The 21,025-nt window shown below is 40.4% G+C and overlaps 1 protein-coding gene across 10 annotated transcripts in view; it reads left to right on the top strand.

Annotated features, from left to right (window-relative positions):
- ARHGAP26 (Rho GTPase activating protein 26) overlaps positions 1-21,025 on the top strand; it is a 431,053-nt gene that overhangs the window by 238,301 nt on the left and 171,727 nt on the right. For 9 of the 10 annotated variants that reach the window (XR_013445819.1, XR_013445818.1, XR_013445821.1 and 6 more), the window contains 2 exons: positions 9,803-9,868; positions 14,238-14,312. Coding sequence is in view for 6 of the 10 variants with exons in the window: in XM_078067363.1 (XP_077923489.1) it covers positions 9,803-9,868; positions 14,238-14,312 (141 nt within the window). In the remaining 4 variants the exon portion in view is untranslated. The remainder of the gene's footprint in view (positions 1-9,802; positions 9,869-14,237; positions 14,313-21,025) is intronic. The other variant, XM_078067362.1, reaches the window with a different exon arrangement.

Here is a 21,025-nt window from a genome sequence, read left to right as displayed (position 1 = left end):
ATCTGGGTTCTGGATGTGTTTTTAACTGGTGCCTGACGGGGCTGGTTAATGGATTGGAGGGGGAGAGAAAGCAAGGAATCCAGGATGACTGTACGGAAGTAGGAAATCTTGCTGGTAGAATATGGTACCTTCCCATCTTGTCCTTCCAGCCAGGATCAATGTAGTGCCTGGCTGGGGACAACAGTTCCCAAATGTGTTATTTTTCTATCACTGACTTCATATTTTGTTTTGTTTTGTTTTTTACATATATATATACCAACTGTATTACTATTGACCTACTCTTTTTTTTAAATCAATTCACTCTTTTTTAAAAAAAGATTTATTTATTTTAGAGAGAGGGAATGAGCATGAGTGGGGAGAGGGGCAAAGGGAGAGGAAGAAGCAGACACCTCGCTAAGCACAGAGCCTAACGTGGGGCTCCCTCCCAAGACCCTGAGATCATGACCTGAGCCAAAATCAAGAGCCAGCTGCTTAACCAACTGAGCCACCCAGGCACCCCTCAGTTCACTCTTTTTAACTTAAATTTATTATTTATTTATTTATTATTTTTTTATTTATTTTTAAAGAATTTATTTATTTATTTGACACACAGAGAAAGAGAGAGGGGAGGGCAGGCAGAGGGAGAGGGAGAAGCAGACTCCCTGCTGAGCAGGGAGCCCGATGCAGAGCTCCATCGCAGGACCCTGAGATCATGATCTGAGCCGAAGGCAGACGCTTAACGGACTGAGCCACCCAGGCGCCCCTTAAATTTATTTTTTAAATGCAGCATGTCTTGTGTGATAAACAGGTAAATTCCTGGTATTCATTGATATAAGTACACAGCTATTGAAAATATTTGTGAATTGTTTCATATGTCACCAGAGACACAGGCAACATTATATATTGAGATACGTAGCACTGGTGAATGGATATTGTCAGATCCCCCACAGATGGGGACTGTGGTAAGATATTGATAGCTGATTAACAGTCAACAATAATTTCTGTTAGTCTTTAGTGACACTAGTTTTAATTGGTTGGTATACAGTATGTTGTTATCCCAAGCGTGCTTCTCAAACCTACTGGACTGTAACCTGTGGGAGGGTGCCCACAATCTGCTTGGCAACAAGCATGCTCCTCCTTCTCTTGTCTACTAGTTTTGAGAGCTCCACCTGGAGTAGAAAGGGAAGAATCCAGAAAACATGATTCCCCAGCATCTCCTCCCTCTCCCCGCCCCATCCCTGTCTGGTCATGTGAACTTGAGTAGGAGTGGATGAGGGATGAGGGATGAGCTCTGGAATCAGACTGAGTGAGTTCCAATCCTGGTTCCACCACTCATTAAGGCCAAAGTCTTACCAGAATTTCCTCAACCTCATCTGAGTTGAGAGTTCCTGTCTACATAATAGAGATGATGATGGATGAGGATGTGGTATGTTTAAGTGCTTAGCCCAGATCAGTGCAGTTTGTTCAGCAAGTGTTAGCTACTGCTGTCATTGTTACCACTTAACATTGTGAGCCTGGCTTTTCTCATCATAAAGACTATCAGATACATTGGGAAAATCAATTAAGCTATAGTATTTTAATATATTCTATAAACAGTAATGTCTTATTGAGCTCATTAGTGGGGAAACATAGCAAGAAGTTATTAGTAAGAACAGTAACAGTATTTACCCCATGGGATTATTGTAGGGATAACATGAACTTGGGTATGAAAAATGTTTTGTCGGAGCGCCTGGGTGGCTCAGTCATTAAGCATCTGCCTTCGTCTCAGGTCATGATCCCAGGGTCCTGGGATGGAGCCCCGCATTGGGCTCCCTGCTCCATGGGAAGCCTGCTTCTCGCTCTCCTGCTCCCCCCTGCTAGTGTTCCTGCTCTCACTATCTCTCTCTCTGTGTCAAATAAATAAATAAAATCTTTAAAAAAAATAGAAAAATGTTTTATCAACTGAAAAGTTTGATTCAAATGTTGCTAATACTGCTAATGACCATTTATTGAAATACCAAATAAGTCAGTATACATTTCCTTTGACCCTTGCAACACCTAGGTGAGTTCTCCCCACTCTATATAAGAGGAAGGTAAGTGTCAGAGGTGAAGCACCTCTCCTATGATCATACCAGTCAGAGGTGGCAGAGACCAGAATTTAATCCAGGTCTGTCTGGCTTGAAAGTTTATCATTCTCTTTCCAGTACATACCACTTCTGTTTGCGTGACTTCAGTTAATATTAAAGTTAGTTCACACTCCCTGAATGTATAAAGCTGGGGAGCAGAGTATAGGACAGAGTAGAGCAGGGTACGGGGTCTTGGGGAGCTGAACTGAGATTAAAAACTGGCTGTTGGTAATCCCCAAAATAGGGAATTCACACCTGGATAATTAAGAAGCAATTGGCCAACTTCCCAGCGCCACTGGAAATTTCTAAGAGTTGCCACCATGAAGATTGTTTCCCAGGGGCCACAGCCATGAAGGCCTGGCAACTCTGGGTCTTCACATGATTAGGAGAAAGGACGTGAGCCCTTCCGAGTGTGTGAGCCAGTTGGAAATCTATTCTCCAGATGGATTTGGTATTTAATTCAATGTGGGTGTTTCTCTTCATGGCTTTTAATAGTGTTGAAATTGATTAAATTCGGAATGAGCGAGGTAAGCCAGACTTTAAAGAGCAAAGCACATCGGGAAATTGAGTAAATTTCTGAGGTGAGAACATGCCTCTGGAGATGTCCATGAAATGGTGGCCTGCTCATAGTCATTCCAGACAATCTCCTGTATCCATCCACATTAAAACTGGGGCAGTAACTTCCTTTACCTTTCAGTTCTCTTATTTTTATGCAAACATCCAGCACTTCCAGCAAATTCCGTTTCTCCTGTAAAAAACTTGAAAGATTTTTTTTTGATCAAAGGAAAGTTGAGTAAGATTCATGGGGAAAGGTTTTTAGGCTAGGAAAAACCTGTTGAATACCACCATTAAGAAAATGGGTAATGTGTTCTAATGTGTGTTGAAATGAATTCAGGAGATTAGTTCCTCTCTTTTGGAAAAGGATTTGTCTTCTGAGCTCTGTTAGAATTCCCAGGATGCATGTATGGGGTAACTTCGGGGTATATCCCAGAGAGTTGTTTTCACATGCTATATGTCCATCAGTCAACCTGTGGTATGGAAAGGTCCCTTCCATTCAGAATTAGTGATTTGGCCACTTACTGCCAAATTCCTTGATGTTTTGAGTACTAAGGACTGGTGTAGGGCAAGAGCAGGTCAGTGATTTTTAGTAAAGGGGCTCCTGGACCTGCAGAATGAGGCCTCTTGTGTAGCACACAGCTCTAGGGGAGAATGCTCTTATTTTCTGGGGCTTTCCTTGACCTCAGACCTGTCTGATTGTGTAGATGGCCTATAGATAGTATGATGTGGAAAGAACCCCCACACCTTCTGTTTTCACCAGCCACAGCTTCATGTGCATGTACAGTTTGGTGATGATAATGCCTTGATGGACAAGCAAAGGATTTCTACAAGTGTCCAGGAAAACCAGAACTTGGTTTTATCTTCTCTGTTTCATGTCTTGGCTGGCACACCTTTTGTTTTTCCTTTCTTTTTAACTTATTCTTGGGGCTGTACTGCTAGGTGGTGATACCTCTTTGTATTGATACAGGAAGAAAGTAGATAGGTCAGGCCACTCATATCTTTATTTAACATTTATATCTTCCCAAAAGATGAAAAATCTAGGCACTAGAACTTAAATAAGAACTTAAATAACTCGTCTACTTTCTTAGGGTTTATAACAATTGGAATTTGAAAGGTCATTTTTACTATACCACATATCCCTTAGTGACCCTCCCCATCATATGTAATGGTCAACATAGTAGACAGTGAAAGGCAGAGATAGAGTATTGAATAAAACAATGAGTAAAGATATACATGTATCGTTGCTTTCATGGATGCAAATCTGGTTTGGTAGGCAACATCACAGAAATAAATGTAAGCTTGCAATTATGTTACATACTCTGAAGAAGAAGTTGATAGTGCTATATCCAAGTTTCAGTGAGGACGTGAACCAGGTGGAGAGATCAGGAGGGCATTTTTGAGGAATTGACACTTGAGGGGAGACCTGAGGATTTGCAGTTGCTTTGGCCAGTGGGCTTCCAAGTGAGATCCACAGTATGTGCAAAGGCTGCAGAGAAAGTGTGGTCAGTTGGGTGCTCTGAAAGCCACTATGGTAGGATGCTTAGGTCTGGAGGGGTAGTGTGAGATGAGGCAGGCTGGACTAGACCATGCAGGGTTATGTGAAACCTGTGAAGGATTTGGGTTATCTTCCTGAGAAGAGTGGGGTGCCATTGAGAGATTTTAAACAGGGAGGGCACATGGTCTGGTTTCGTCCAGATCAGGGGGGCTGCAATGTGGAGAATAGACTGGAGGGAGCCATAGGACATATGAGGACACCAGTTAGGTGGTCATCTCAGCAGTCCTGGTAACAGATGACGGAGGCCAGGACCAGGATGGTGGTGGTGAAGATGGAGAGAGACGAAATTGAGGGACCTCGTGATAATTTGGATATTAGGGTAAGGAAGAGGGGGAGTGCAAAGGGTTTTGTACCACCTACACACTTCATTTTCTTTTAAGGTGGAAAGAGCCAGGGAAAACATCTCAGGTGAGGTAGCATTTGGTGCAAGAAGCTACAGAGCATGTCTCTCCACCTGGCCACCTTTTTTTAGGCAAGCCTCCTCTTTTTAGGCAAGAACATCATTGGATTGAACCTTATATACTATGTTGTTGTTTCAAGACCTTTGCAGTAAAACTGTTTGTTCCTGGATTTAACTTGCCTCCCTGCTCTTGGAGTTCGTACCCTAGGCATAATACCCAGTGGTCTGCCAAGCATCCTCTTCCCTCTTCTGCCCTAAGACCCTCCGAGCTGACTGAGCATCAACCCAACTCTCAGTGTTCTTGTGTTCTCCATAGAACTTTGAGAAAATAGGCGTGTGTGACCTTCCTCTAAAAGGAGACAAACAAGGCTTTAAAAGTTGAAATGAAAATTAAGACGGTGATAGATTTCTAACTTGGCAGGTTAACCTGGGTATTTGGTGTGAGCTCTGTTGACAGTCATCATATGAAAGCTGTTTGGGCTGCCTGGTGCAGAATCCTGGGCAGAGTTGAAGTTGAGGCCGAGGGAGGTAGAGAAGCCAGTTCGGGCCTTAGCTGCAAGACAGTGGATGGCAGGCCTAGGAGCTACAGGTCCTGCAACAACTCATTGCAAGTCAAATTAAGGGAATAATGCAAGCCTAGTAGATATTTAATGAGAGATTATTCCTGGAGATTATAAGGATAGAGAAATTGCAAATAAATCCCTGACCTTTTCTGAGCCTTGGCCCAGTAAAAGAGCTGAATCACCTGCTTCAGGGGATTAAGGACAGCCTCTTCCATCTGGCAGTCTGCTCAGACTTTTTCTGTCATTAACAAACTCTGTTCGGTGGTGATCATGTTCTAAACCTTTTAGTGGGAAGTTGCTTTTCAGCAGAGGCGATCTCAATTAACTTAGATTATGTACCTGCTGGGCAGAGATCAGAACTAATGATCTCTAGTTATGTATGCACTATGGTAGCTGTTACATTAGTAGTACTCTGTACATGTTAAATAATAAAGCAGTTGTTAATCATTAGTAACCTAATCATGACATCAGCAGGGAATTCAAGTTCAGAATAGAAGTCAGACTTCATGTGTGTATATGTGTGTGTGAGCGTACGCACATGCGTGTGTGTACGTGCGTGCTTGTGGGTGGCATAGCCTTAGAGACACAGGGACAAACAGGGATGTCCCAGGGCAGCAGGCAATGTAATAATTTTACCAGTTTCAGTTTAGAGACTTAGAGCAATGATTGTATATCATGAGTTCCTTGTTGGGAACTGTTGTTTGATATGAATTTCACTTCTTAATACAGTGTTATCTGCCTATAAAACTGTAATAATTATCATCAGAATGCAACTTGAACAACTAGAGGCTGACAGTGAGTTACCTTGAACTCCCTTTGACTTGGTAATATGTAAATGTGTTATACTTTTGAACTCAGACAACTAATATATACTAATATTATGTTACATGTGTAATGTGTAATGTCTGTGTAAGATTTATTTCAAGAAAAGGAGTTAGCAGGTTTAAAACAAATGAAAGAACTTAATAATGTTGGGAAAACCAAAGGAGAATTGCTGAGAGATTTGGGGAGGGGGGGCAGTTTGCTTTAATTTCTAAAAGAAGTAATGGTAATTGGTGTAGGTTAGTGGAATTCGATTTTTTCTGGGTATACTTGGAAGGTTCCATTGCATTCTTTTCCGTTAGCTATTACTTACCTAGGAAAGGATCTTGCTTCTTGCCTTCGAGGACTCATTTGGCCTTGCAGGTCTATCTCTAGCTCTGCCCTCATGTCTCCTGCTAGTTATGCCGATGGCTTTATGAGCAGGTGTCTTGGTTACTGGGGTTGTCACTGTCAGCTGCCAGGTTACTTCAACCTTTCAAAACTTTTGCCACTGTTTATGGGGTAAGGGAAGCAAAATACTTTTTGTCCGAGATAGATGTTGATTAATGTGTAGAACAAGATCATGCCGCAAACGTACTCTTAAAGCATCCAAGCATGGAATCAGTCTCAGCAGCGCCCCAGAGGATGGTGCAAAATGGTGGTTCTTTTTCTCCTGAACTTTTTCAGCTATCATCCCTGTGCATAAATTCCGTTGATCACCTCTCAAAAGAAGAACTAAAAGGCTTCAACTGACTATTGAATCATAGTTATGAATGTTTTGGAAACCTCCTTAAGTACGAAAACTAGTTTCCCTTCTGACAAATAGTTTCCAGTAGGCTCTGTTCTGATTACTGTATAAAGGAATGAATATCCTCCCCTGCACATGAAAAGATGCCCCACATCATTAGTCACTAGGGAAATGCAAATCAAAACCACAATGAGATACCACTTCACTCCCACTAAGAAAGCTATAATAAAAAAGACAATAACAGATATCAGCAAGGATGTGGAGAAGTTGGAACCCTCATACATCACTGGTGGTAATGCACAATGGTGCAGCACGTTAGAAAGCAGTTTGGCAGTTCCTCAAAACGTTCAGCACAGAGTTACCATGTAATCCAGCTATTCCACTTGTAGGTATAAACTGAAGTGAAAATATATGTCCACACAAAGACTTGCACAGAGATGTTCCTTGCAGCATTTCATAACCAGAAAGTAGAAACAACAGCCAATGAATGGATAAATTACATGTGGTATATCCAGACAATGTAGTCATAAAAGGGAATGATGTATTGATACTGCAACATACATGTCTCTAGGAAACATTAAACCAAGTGAAAGAAGCTAGACACAAAAGACCTTGTATGATATGATTCCGTTTATATGACTTGCCTAGAATGGGCAAATCTATAGAGACAGAAAACAGATGACTGATTTTTAGGAACTGATGGAAGGCAGGAAATAGGGTGTGACTGCTAACGTGTATGAAGTTTTATGTGGAAGAGAATGAAAATGTTATGGAATCAAATAATGGTGCCTGATTCATAACTTTGTAAGTATACTAGAAACCAATGAATTTTGAGCTTTAAATGGGTGAATGTTATGGTATGTGAATTATATCTCAATAAAACTCTTATTTTAGATAATCTTTGCCTAGATTTTAACAGGTGTTTAGCCTGTGTATCATAGTTTGTTATTAAATTTGGGAAAAGTCTATGGCATGAGTTGATTGAGTTTCATTTGGAAGACTGATTTCAATCTGACTTGGCAGCTTTGAGTCAGAAAGCTCTGTACTGCACGATTTGCAGAGTAAATACTTGGTTTATACTAGAAAAAGCATGAGAGTAAGTTAGTAGACTCCTTACAACTTTAAGAGAATAAGAGTGGTGGTTTGTATAGCAGGTAGTCTCCAGGAAGAGAAATACTGTTTTCCTCCTTTTCCGGTACTTTACTGACTATCCTAGAGACCAAATGTGTTTAAAATAAGTATCAGTAAGTGATAAGTATGTCGGTAAGAATAAGAGTTATTTTGTTTCCTTTGAGAAGAGAATTTTTAATAAATCAGCATTCCTTTTTAGTTTGAGGAATGCAGTGATTTTCTTAAGGATTTTTATCTTCATTGGATATAAGTTCACTCATATACATAAAGAATTAGAGCAAGGTGCACCCCCATGTTTATTGAAACATTATTTATAGTAGCCAAATTATGGAAGCAGCCAAGTGTCCATCGATAGAGGAATGGATAAAGAAGATGTGGCATACACACACACACACACACACACACACACAATGGAATATTATTTGGCCATTAAAAAGGAATGAAATCTTGACATTTACCGGAACATGGATGGAACTAGAGAGTATAATGCTAAGGCATATAAGTCAGAGAAAGACAAATGGTTTCCATATGGTTTCACTCATGTGGAATTTAAGAAACAAAGCAAAAGAGCAAAGGAAAAAAAAGGAAAGACAAACCAAAAAAACAAGCTCATAACTATAGAGAACACACTGATGGTTACCAGAGGGGAGGTGGGTGGGGGAATGGGTTGAATAGGTGATGGGGATTAAGGAGTGCACTTGTTGTGATGAGCACCGGCTAATGTGTGGAAGTGTTGAATTACTACATTGTACACCTGAAACTAATATCACACTATATGTTAACTACACCGGAATTAAAATTAAAAACTTAAAAAAATTTTTTGAGAAAAGTTCTCTTTGGATTAGATCAAAGAATGAGTTCAATAGTTCTCATATTTTACAAGTTTATTTCTTGCCCAAGGTGATGACAAATTATTTAAAAATACTTCCCTTCCTACTTTCTACCATTCTCTTCTCCACTGTGACCCATGAGTTTGTAAAATGTCTTGCCCTCATGTGCCAAGGTGCTCAAAAGGTGAACCCATTCTTAACAGTTACCATCCACATCTTCTCACTGGGTAATCAAAACATGGAGACAAATCTTGGTGGGTTCCCAGCCTCACTGCCAGGTTGGAAATTGGTTCTGGGCTGTGGAAAAGGTTGCTGCTATTTGATCGTTAATTTTCTGAGTCACATTAGTGGCGTTTGTAGCAGGTGGAAAACTCTTACTACTTGCTGACAGATCCCACACAGGATGGCTCTACTGCCTTATGCTTACTCATCAGGTAACTTCTTTGTTCTAGGCTGCTTTAATTTTCCTTTAGGTCACTTTTCCTTTTACCATTTTTTCCTTCTTTTCTAATCACCTGAGCAGGATTCGACTTCTCTCTTTAATTCAGGGTCATATTTAAGGCAGTTAGGTCTTCACAGGCTCTGGAGTGAGTCTCCCACCTATTAGCTCTGCAGCTTTGATCAAGACATTTAGCTTTGCCAAATCTCAGTTGTCTCATCTGTAATATGGAGCTAATGCTAGTATCAGCCTAGGGGATTTACGAGGATTAACTGAGATAATCTATGTAAAGCACTTATCTAACATTTATTGTGCCACTTAATTTATGCTTTTTGAAGGAGGCCAGGAAGCAGTTAGTCCAACAGTTCCTGACAATAACAGAACAAGCGATTTAAAGGATGCCTACTTATTCCTTTGGCAAAGCACGTATCACTATGCTGCAGTGTCTTCAACTGTAAATAGAAGATAACTTTGCTGAGTGACCATGAGAATTAAATGAGATAATATAAACAAAGCACTTAGAACTGGACCTGGCATATGGTAATCTCTCAGTGAATGCCTGCTGATTTTTTTTTTTTAATCATTTTTATCTGTGGCCAAACCATGGGACTGATTGATCCTGGGTCTGTCAGACCTTGTCTGAGGTTGGTGTGCATGGCCAGCAACTTGACTGCCCCTGTCTTCCTCTTTCAGCTGCACAGTTGGACAGCATTGGCTTCAGCATAATCAGGAAATGCATCCACGCTGTGGAAACCAGAGGTAAAGTCGTTCAACAGATGGCATTGTTCTCAGTGAAGGTCACGCATCTGGTGAGGCGTCAGACCTGCTACCTGTTTCCCGATTTTAAGTGACTCATTAACTCCCCAAGTGCCATTATTAGTGTGTTTCTACAAGTTGTGTTGCTCCGAAGCAGGGGCTCTCAATCAATTGGGTGTCATCAACCTCTTTGGCTGATTAGTAGAATGTTTTAAAGACATACGTGTCAAATACATAGGATAATAAGGAGTCTAGTTACTGGAATTCAGTTAAAATATTGAAAGACCTAGTTGTGATGTAATAGTACATGTGTTTCTTTGTTACCACTTTAAATAATAAGTAATAGACACAGGTCTGATAACTGGCATAATTTGGAAATGCAGTTGACCCTTGAATAATGCGGGAGTTCGGGGTGCCGACCCCCTACCCTCCTGTGCAGTTGAAAATCTGCATATAATTTTTGACTCCCCCGCAAACAACTACTAACAGCTTTCTGTTGACCAGAAGCCTTACCAATAACATAGGCAATTAATTAATACATATTTTGTATGTTACATGTATTATATACTATAATACTACAATAAAGTAAGCTAGAGAAAAAATATTAAAAGATCATAAAGCACATTGATTGTACTGTACTGTGTTTATTGAAACAAAAAAATCCATGTGTAAGTAGACCTGTGTATTTCAAACCAGTGTTGATCAAGGGTCAGCTGTCCTGATATTTCAAGATGTCTATAAAAGTTGCAGTGTGTTATGAAAATAACTGATTTCTGAGCAAGTCACAGGTATTGCTAACACTGTGATTTATTGCTTATATCATAATGGAAGGAAATGTTTAATTTCAGTGACAGGGTCATGAAAGTAAAGGCGTGATTGTTTTCCTGCCTAAGTTCATTGATACTCTGAATTCTCTAGTGCACTCCTGGGGTCTGTGGATGCCAGGTTAAGAACCATGCTATGAAGAGTCAGTCCCTGGTGACTATCCAGGTGGGCAGAAGGGGTCAGGTCCCTGGTTTCCTGTAGCAGTGCTGTAGCCAGGCCCTGCCTGTTGTACATTGACCCTTCCTGGGTCTGTAGGAGCAGGACTTTAGGAATCAGGGAAGCTGATTCATCCCAGTGGTCTCCTTCCCATCCTTAGATGTTGACCCAAAGGAGATTTCTCAGTTCTGGCAGCTGGGAGCTTTGAGTACTCTGGTCTATGATACTCCTGAGAAAAGCTGTTAACTAACTTTGGTGTGGATTTGGTTTGAACCATTGTTAAAGATGTGAGTCTTACTATTCCACAGCCTCTCAACCCATTAGTCTTTTTCACTTGATTGAAAGAAGTTTTATCTTTTAAAGCAGGATCCATAACTAGTAAGAGTTCTGTTATAATTATTACATTATATTATAAATATAAAATATAAATATATAAAGTCTATAAAGCATTGAGTAAAAGGGGATGAAAAAAATCTTAACTGTATGAGCCACTCCTCCTACCCAGTCAGAAAGTGTTCTTTCCAAAGTAGTTATTTGAATGTGCTCTAAGATTTTTTAAATGTTTGCTTATTTCTGCTATACCTTCCTTCAATAAAGAGTTAAGGCAGCTTGCAAAGAGAAGTGAAATAGAGCCAGAGAATATAAAGTAGAAATAGGTGAGATTTCTGGGAATTGATCTGGAGGAAATAAGGACACAGGCAGGTTGAGCCACAAAGCTGTTTACACAATGGTGTTAAAGTGAAAAACAGAAACTGGTCAAATGTTTCAAAAATTGGTTGAATCACTAGTGGTACATCCATGCAGTAAAAAGCTGTGAATTGCTAAAACTGCAGGGAAATACATTTATTGACATGCCAAGTTTTCATTATTACATATTAAGTGAAAAACGAAAGTTACGGAACAGCTTGCACAGTATGAATGCCTTCTGGGGGTGGTGGGGGGAAGGGAGATCCATATATGCACAGGTATCATCGGGTCATCAGTGGGGCTCCCCGCTCTTCTTACTGTCTTCCTTTGATTTATCTACTTGCCTTAACTGCAGTTTCTGAATTTTCAAACTGTCTATTACTAAGGCAGTTTTTCAACAGGTGTTTTAATTTTCTGTTCATTCTAAGAGAAAAGAATGAGGAATAAGAGGTACAGGGTTAACAAAAGTAGAGGCATAATAAAAATGCAGCCAAAAGTAAGTTCAAAACAAAAATCTGCTCCCCTCCACTGTGAAATTCATCCACTTGCCTGAGGTGGGCCACCTCTTTGTCTGAGCTCTCAGCAGCCAAACCAATAGGGAAATGGAATCATTTAAAACCCTTCACAGAGCCTGTGATAAATGCAGACCAGTGGCTCAGGAGGACAGCTTTTTATGATATAAAGCCAGAAAATATACATAATAAGTAGTAGAGGAAGAACAAGGTCACCAGTGGTTTGGTGTCCTAGCCTCTGCCTCTTTGTCCCCTCCTGCTCTAAAATGAAGATGAGAATGATATGTTTTAACTTGTAAGAAAGTTTTCATTTGACACAAAAAGGAAAAGAGGACAATGTGAGTTAAATGCCATTTTAGCATAAATACTTGAAGGAAGTGGTTATTTTCCTACTGGAATGCATGTATGTATATAATTATTTGTGGTGACCAGAGGTGAACAGACATCCCATATTTTCTGGGGTTCGTTAATCATCGTCCAGCAGGAGACAGGGTTGTATCCAGTTCCAGGAAAGGTCAAGCACAGAAGAAGTAGAGACACTTCAGAAAGGACAAGCCCTTTAAGCCACCATGTTACTGAATAATGGTTCTGCCGTTAAGTAGCTTGGGGCCCATCCCTTAGTTTTAGATCACAGTCTCCTAGTCGCCGAGCCATGCAGGCTGATGTACGTGCTTTTACAGGTCCTTTTTAGCTGTAACATCCTATCATTCTAGACCACTTCTTTTTATTCCTTAATTCTACATAGGCCTGGTTGGAGACACTGTAGAATCAGCCTTTTCCCAAATTTCTTTCAGGAAATTTTGTTTTGGTCCCAAAGTGGTGGCCCTGAAAGAGTATAACTCAGTGTTTTATTCATTATGTCATGTATTGTCTACTGATCTAAGTACGGGGCCTGTAATGGTAAAGAAGACAGAATCACTATACATAGAGTTTATATCGTAGTTTGTGGGGAGAATGACAAACAAGAAACCAAAAAAGAAAGATAATTTCACATATTGTTACTTGCTACAAAGAAAAGAGGGTAGGGGACCAGCCAGTAGTGTTGGTCATGGGATGCTTTAGGTTGAAGAGGTTGCATTTCCGTTGAGACCTGAATGATAAAAAGATCTGGGAGAAGCATGTTCCCGGTGGAGGAAACAGCTGTGCAGAGGCTGTGATTTGGGTGCACAAGCTTGATGTGTGGGAGAAACAGGAAGACCAGTGTAGCTGGAGCAGAGTGAACGTGGTTGATGATGCAGAGGTGGGCCTGTGCTTAATCCTGCAGGGCCTTGTGGGCCACAGTTTTGATTATGGTCTAAATGCAATGGGAAGCCATGGGAAAGTTTTGAGTAAAGAGAGGATTTGAACTGATACATACTTAAAGAAGTTCGTTTTGGTTACTGGTTGAAAAATGGACATCAGGGGAATAAGATGGGAAGCAGGAGACCAGTTAGTTGAAAGGTGTGGGGTATGATGGGCCTAGGGCTAAACAGAAAAATCATTTCTTCAATCACTTGGTCTAAATGGTCCCTTTTTGTAAATGGTATAGCGGTGATCCAATCCTTGCACTTAAATGAACAAAGCATTAAGGTGGCTTAGTTATTGGTTCTTTGGGTGTTTTTAGGTAATCCCCTTCTAGTTCACCGGCACATTTACTTGGGTTGAATGAAGATAATTCTCCTTTTTCTTCATAAAGAATGTTTACATGACAAATAAATGGATTTCCTAATTTCTCAGTCTTGGTGAACATTGTCCAAAATTAAAAATGCTCTCACACCTCTGTATTTCTATTCTGTATTTGAAAATAGATTATAAAGCATTTATTCTTTTCTACAGTATGAAATTTCTATCACGTCAGTTTTGGCTTTTTAAATTGAAAAATTGGTTAAATGTAACATATTTAAAAGTATGTATTTGGCATCTTTCAAAACTCTTCAGATGCTGCATTTGGCAAGAGAAGAGGAAGGTTTCTTTCCCCTCTGTTGACTGAACTGAACTAACACAAGGGCTGAAGTGTGCAGCACACCCGTGAAATCCTAGACAGCTGCACCAAATCCCACTCCTTCGCTAAGAGCAGAGTTGAGTGACAGGGGACTTTAATTAGAGTGGGTTTTAGAAGGACCGAGAAAATGAAAAAAAGTGCATCTGGCTGGGTTGGCTTAACTTGTGTTCTGACATGCCTCTAATTAAATCATCACTGTTTCTCTTCTCAGGGATCAATGAGCAAGGGCTCTACCGAATTGTGGGGGTCAATTCCAGAGTGCAGAAGCTGCTCAGCGTCCTGATGGGTGAGTGCAGCAGTGGCTGTGCCAGGCAGGCCCCAGTGGGATCAAGGGGGCACCTCTGAAAAGTTACTGGTTCCATGAATATGAACAGCCTCTTGGGAAGGAATTGGGTGTCCAAGAGGGAACACCCAGAAATCAGCTGCCCCACTCACCAGTTGTTACGGCTGTAGGCATTACTGGAAGAGATACTTAGTGGACTGGACAAAACAAACAAAAAAAATGGCAGGGCCAAAGCACCACACCCTCTGTTTGTAGACTCAGCCACTGCCAGTCCAAGTGGCGCTCAGTCATTCATGTGACCACCACACCCTACTCTGTCGTTTATAGCTTATGACTCCACTGTCCTCTTCGGAGACAGGCATTTAGTGGGGCACACCCGATGCCCAAGGAAGGGCATCCTTCTAGCCTGCAGAACACCTCAGATCTCATGTTCCCTGTTACCAAAAAGGTGTCACGTGACTGCCAGATAACATGTATATAAGCAGATAATTCTTGTGATCCTCTTCGCATCTAGATTTCTACCTAGACTCTGGCATTTGAGGGGCAGAACCTCCCTTACAGCTAGCTGACATAAATATAAAACCACTGTCTCCAAATGTGTAGTGTTTGCATCAAAACCCCACGCGTCAATGAGCCAATTTGCTTAGGCTGCAGGTTTCCTATATTTTTAGATGTGAATGCAGCCAGCTTCAGTGAGTCACATGGATTTAAATGGCAAACAGATCAGATTTCACATATCAGTGGCTGTTACTCATCCCCATGGAAGCCCAGCCATGCACTTGTAGAGATGGACTATCACTTAGGGTCCCTGCTCATTGTCTGGGCAGCGATACTTCTCTTGTTAATTTTTTTTTTTTTTTTTGCCATCCAGTTTCTGAACATAGTTTTCGTATGTAAAGAAATCTCCTCTCTCATATTGTCCAGAATGACTCTTACCTGTCTCTTTTTCTAGAGAGCTCCTTGCTTCTTGTTGGCAAAACCCTATTCTGTTGCCAGTTACAGTAAGATACTTTGAGAGTATGATTATTTGTGAGGTACTCTTGCACTGAGAATCAGGTTCTTGGTTCAGATTTGTGGTGTGGTTAGTTTTTGTTTTGTTTCTGTTTTTATGTTCAGTTAGCCACTGTAGAGTACATCATTAGTTTTTGATGTAGTTTTGATGTAGTTTTGATGTAGTGGGAGAGAATTCAGAGAGGGAGACAAACCATGAGAGATTATGGACCCCAGGAAACAAACTGAGGGTTTCAGAGGGGAGGGGGTTGGGGGAGGGAGTAACAGGGTGATGGGTATTAAGGAGGGCACGTGTTGTGATGAGCACTGGGTGTTATACGTAATTAATGAATCACTGATTTCTCTCCCTTCAGATTTCCCTCCCTTCCCCTATGGTCCTCTGTGCTATTGCTTATGTTCCACATATGAGTGAAACCATATGATAATTGTCTTTCTCTGCTTGATTTACATTTATATGCAGTTCTAAGAAATAAAACAGAATTATATGTACCTTTACCCACTGTCCTCCAATAGTAACACCTTCCTACACTGTAGTAAGATGTCACCACCAAGATATTAATACAGTCAAGATTCAGGACAGTGTCATCACCACAAGGATGCCTTGTGACGCCCTCTTATGGCTCCATCCATCTGCTTAACCTCTCACCTCCTTCCCTTACCCCTGCCGACTCCTGATCTCTTGTGAATTTCTTTAATTTTGTCATTTCAAGATTATCTCAGTGGAATCATATAATATGTAATCTTTTTGGATTGGCTTTTTTTTTCATTCAGCATAATTCCCTTGAGATATTTTCGAGTTGTTTTATCAATACTTTGTTCTTTTTTATTGCTGAGTAGTATTCCATTGTATTGATGTACACAGTTTGTTTAACCATTCACCTGTTGAGGGACATCTGGGTTTTTTCCAATATGGGTAAATTAGGAATAAAGCTGCTGTAAATAGTTCTCTACAGGTTTTAAATGTGAGCATCAATTTGTTTCTCCAGGATAACTGCCCATAAGTTTGATTACTGGGTTGTACAGTGACATGGTGAATTTTTGAGAAATTGTAATGTAAAGAAGAATTAAGATTCTAACAGGTATCAACCCTCAGTCTTTCATTTCTGATCAGAGTTGCAAACGTGTGGAGTGTGTGCTTGCTATAGCAGATTGTCAGGTGCTAGAGCTGAAACTTCAGAAAGATTCAGTCCTTGTCTGCAGAGTCTGGTAGGGGGAAATACACATGCATGAGAATCGTGATGTAAAATATGATACTGTCACCTATACAAGCCGTATCTGGAAGATTGAGTATTGAAGGAAAGAATAGGAGAATAATTCAGATTAAGGAAATGAGCAGTAAGTAGCATGAGGGGCAGAAGTTAGGGTCAGTGGTGGCTATAGTAGAAGGTACTAACTTATTATTAATATTATTTTAATATTTCAAAGTGCTTGAGGCTGGATCAGGAGAGTTAAAACTGAAATGCTAAGATGGTCCCTTTTGTCAAAGAACTTGAATGTTGTGCTAAGAAGTTTGTGAGAGTTTTACTTCCTACAGGAAAAAAAAAGACTCTGTTAAAGGTGTCTAAGTAGTGGGGCACCTGGGTGGCGCAGTTGGTTAAGTTTCTGACTCTCGATTTCGGCTCAGACCATGATCTCAGGGCTGTGAGATTGAGCCCTATGTCATGCCCAGCATGCAACCTACTTAAGATTCTCTCTGCCCCTCTCCCTCTGCCCCTTGCCACCCCCAAAAAAGTTTCTAAGTAGTGATGCTGTATGTGTGAGGGCTCTTTTGCACACACAGTGTCAAGAAGACAATTCAGAACAATTTAAAGGAAAAATAAAAGGCATTAATTTGCTCACACAACTGCTCAGTCCAAGATGGCAGAAGCATAGCAGGATCTGGTGGCTCCAGTGATCTCTTTACCTTTGCTGGAGCCTTTCCCACTCCTTTCTTCTGGCTTCTCATTATCTGTGATCTCTGCTTGTCTTGATATCAGCTGTTTTCTTTGTGCAAATGTCCCACGTTGTTCAGCCTCAGCAGTTTGTGAATCTTACATCACTGAGTAGAGAGTATCTTTCTTTTTTCTTTTTTTTTTTTAAGATTTTATTTATTTGACAGAGAGAGAGCAGGAGAGCACAAGCAGTGGGAGCGGCAGAGGGGGAGGGAGAGCAGGCCCCCCACCAAGCTGGGAGCTCGATGCGGGACTCGATCCCAGGACCCTGGGATCATGACCTGAGCCAAAGGCAGACGCTTAACGACTGAGCCACCCAGGCGACCCGAGCGTATCTTTCTTGACAGTTCATGGAGGACTTTGATTGGTCAGCATGGGGCCATTCACATGAGTCATTTCTCAGTCTCAGGGCAGTCACATGACCTACAGCAGATGGATCTAGATGGCCTTGATTCCGTGCTTATCTCTGGTGATATTGGGAGGTGTGGCAAAGTGGAATAGGGAGGGGGCTAGACTGAGCAGGATTATTTTTAAAAGAATGTTGAGGAGTGCTTTCCTGAAATAATGGCTGCTGGGTAGATTTAAAAAAAAAAAGTATGTCCAACACAGGTTTAACAAAATCAGACTGTAGTCTTAGGAGGGTAGCACTGGCAGCAATGGGGAGCCTGTATTTGATATGGAGAGACACACAGGAAGAAGATAGTTGCAATAATTAAGCAGCGCATAGCTGAACGAAGGCTGGACCAAGTAGATGCTCTGATATTAGGGAAAAAAGGCTCAAATGAACAACAGGACTTTGTAACCTACTGGATATGGGACAGAGATTTCAAAGATGACAGATTATTATGTAAGGTGATACTAGTGAAAAGAAATAGGACATTTTGGATGGGTTTGCCAGAAAAAAGAACCACTTTAGCTCAGTTGTGCTAAGCAAAGAGTGGTGTGAAAGGATCTTGTTTTTATCACTTCTCTTAGTGGCTCTCAAACAAAATATTTGTCCTGTTCTCTTCCTCAGTTTTCCTGGGGGCAGACAAAATAATCATGAATACCTGAGAAATGTCATGAAAAACTAATAACCAGCAGCTGAAAGTCACAAGGCCAGCTGCCTCTACCAGGAGAACATTACAGATAGACTAGAATCCAAACTGAGGCTCAGCCAGAGCTGAAAGATGACCACAGTGCAAGATCTCATCAGAAGTGGAGAATGGTATCGTGATTTTCATGACCAGTTAAGATAACCTGTTTGGATCTTGGAAGTGAGGAATCACCTCTTAGACCAGGAAGACTCCAAACCTGAAGGCAGGTCTCTTCCCTTGCATGAACATGCTGCCCTTTTCATCAATTCCTGGTATTGGTGCTAGGCTGGGTTAGCCAAGAGTGTAGAATAAATAAGGCTCCTACACTGCAAAACCTCTCCCTGAGATGGCTGGGCTGAGTGTGAACCCTTCATTTACTATTGCTTTATTCTGTATCGATTGGATGCCCTTTTAGGTGCTAGGCAATGGGTAGGATATGGACTATTTTTCAGAGGCTCTCAGAAGTGGAGTAGTGAATTTTTAATATTGAAAGTATGGATTAGAATTAAGTAAAACCAGAGACTTCCTTTGATCACTTTGAGTTTACTTTGTATACTCTTAGTACCTTAGAGGACTTGAGATTAGAAGAGAATCTTAAGAGCCAGTGCTTTGAAGGATGCCTGGGTGGTTCAGTTCGTTAAACGTCTGCCTTCGGCTCTGGTTATGATCCCAGGGTCCTGGGATCAAGCCCCATGTCCGTCTCCCTAACTCAGCGGGAAGCCTTCTCCCTCTCCCTCTGACTGCCGCTCTGCTTGGGTGCATGTGCTCTCTCTCTCTGTCAAATAAATAAATAAATAAAATCTTAAAAAAAAATAGAACCAGTGCTTTAAGAACTTTTTCCTCCTATTGATTAGAATTCCTTAAGAAAGCTTGCTAGAATATCTGTTAGTACATGCGGTGTAGCCTGGTGCTAGTGTCCTACCAAAAGCTACCCTTAATCCTCTTCCTCCTAGCAGTGGGAGTCCTTCGTCTGTGAAGAGTGAAAAGGTCTCAGGAACACTTGCAGATTCCTAGAAATAGTGTCTTCCATGTGTATATTATTGTTTTTCCTGTCCCCTGAATGTTAAGATAAATTTTTCCAAATTTTAGCTCATTTTTTAATACAAATCATCTATATGCTGATTTGTTCACTACATCTGTTTTTCTTCCTGTACATCTTTATATTAATTTTTAAATAACATTTTTTCTGATCAGAGTTTGTGAATGGTGATTATAGCAAATTTGGAGAAATACAGAAAGTGGAAAGAAGAAAATAAAAGTCTTGCAGACCAGAGATAACCTTTACTGACCATTTTATCATACCATTAAAATATATTCTATAATATAAAATGTTTATAAAGGTGGAATCACACCGTGCATATATATATTGCTTTTTAATAGGTTTTTTTTCATGTAACACTACAGTCTATTTTCTGATGTCATTCAAGTTCTTCTAGAGTGATTTTTTTTTTGGCCATGTATTGTGTAGATCCAGCTTTTTAATCAATCCCTTATTCTTGGATACATAGACTGATTGCAATTTTTCATCATTCTAGAAGACACTCAGGCAAATGTCCCCATAGGGGATGCAAAGGTTAAAAGTATGAATTTTGGAGTTAGACAAGTTGCATTTCCACTGCTTATCCATTTGACTTTACACAAATTATTTAAACCTGTCTAGTCTTGTCTCATCATCTGTAATAACTCCTGCTTCTGTAATAATGTGAGGGTTAAAGGAAAGATGCATACAGGTTGCTGAGTCTGAAAGCCTCTGCATGTTAGTAAATAAATGTTGGCTGTTGTTATTTTTAAGTTATATATGCATATTGAATGATTTCCCTAAGGTTTAAGATGTTGACTTGCTGGGCCAAGGTATGTACATGTTTTCAAGGCCCTTAACAGATACTGCAAATTTGCTGTCAGCGGTTTGTGGAGTGCCTCACATCCTTGCCATACTCTTTATTACTTTTTTTTGCATATAAATTACAAATATATTTTTAATGTATCTCTTTTTTATTTAACTTTGCATTTCTGTAGTTCTGGGTGAAGTTGGACATTCTCCCTATGTTTCTTACTGATTTATTTTTCTTCTCTCCTGAACTGCCTGATTTTGTGTTCTTAGACTATTTTTCTTTTTTTTTTTTTTTAAATGTTTTATTTATTTATTCATGAGAGTCAGAGAGAGAGAGAGAGAGGCAGAGGCAGAGGGAGAAGCAGGCTCCCCGCCTAGCAGGGAGCCCGATGCGGGACTCGATCCCAGGACCCTGGGATCATGACCTGAGCCGAAGGCAGACGCTTAACCATCTGAGCCACCCAGGCGCCCCTTAGACTATTTTTCTATTGGTGCATTCATCTTCTGATGGTAAGAATCTTTTAGATGTGGAGGCTATGTTACCAATATTTTTTTGTATTTTGTCATTTATCTTGAACTTTATTTGTGGTACATTTGTTTTTGTTTTGTTTTATGAATATTTTAAATTTTTACAAAGTCCAGTCTTTTATGAAATCAGTCCTTTTCCTAGATGAATTATACCTTAAAAGACCTTCTCCATCTAGGATTACAAAACCTTTTTGTTTTCTTTACATCCCATCAAGAATATATTTATGTAAAATGGAAAATAACTCTCCTTTTCCTTGGATACTTATCTGATGGACCAATAACCATTTAATAAGAAAATTTCTCCCCTTCTACTACTTTTTAGTATCACTATATAATCAT

Source organism: Halichoerus grypus, chromosome 2 (assembly GCF_964656455.1).
Source record: "Halichoerus grypus chromosome 2, mHalGry1.hap1.1, whole genome shotgun sequence".
Lineage (NCBI taxonomy): Eukaryota > Metazoa > Chordata > Mammalia > Carnivora > Phocidae > Halichoerus > Halichoerus grypus.
The sequence above is the reverse complement of the archived record's forward strand: the minus strand, read 5'-3'. Positions and strand labels throughout refer to the sequence as shown.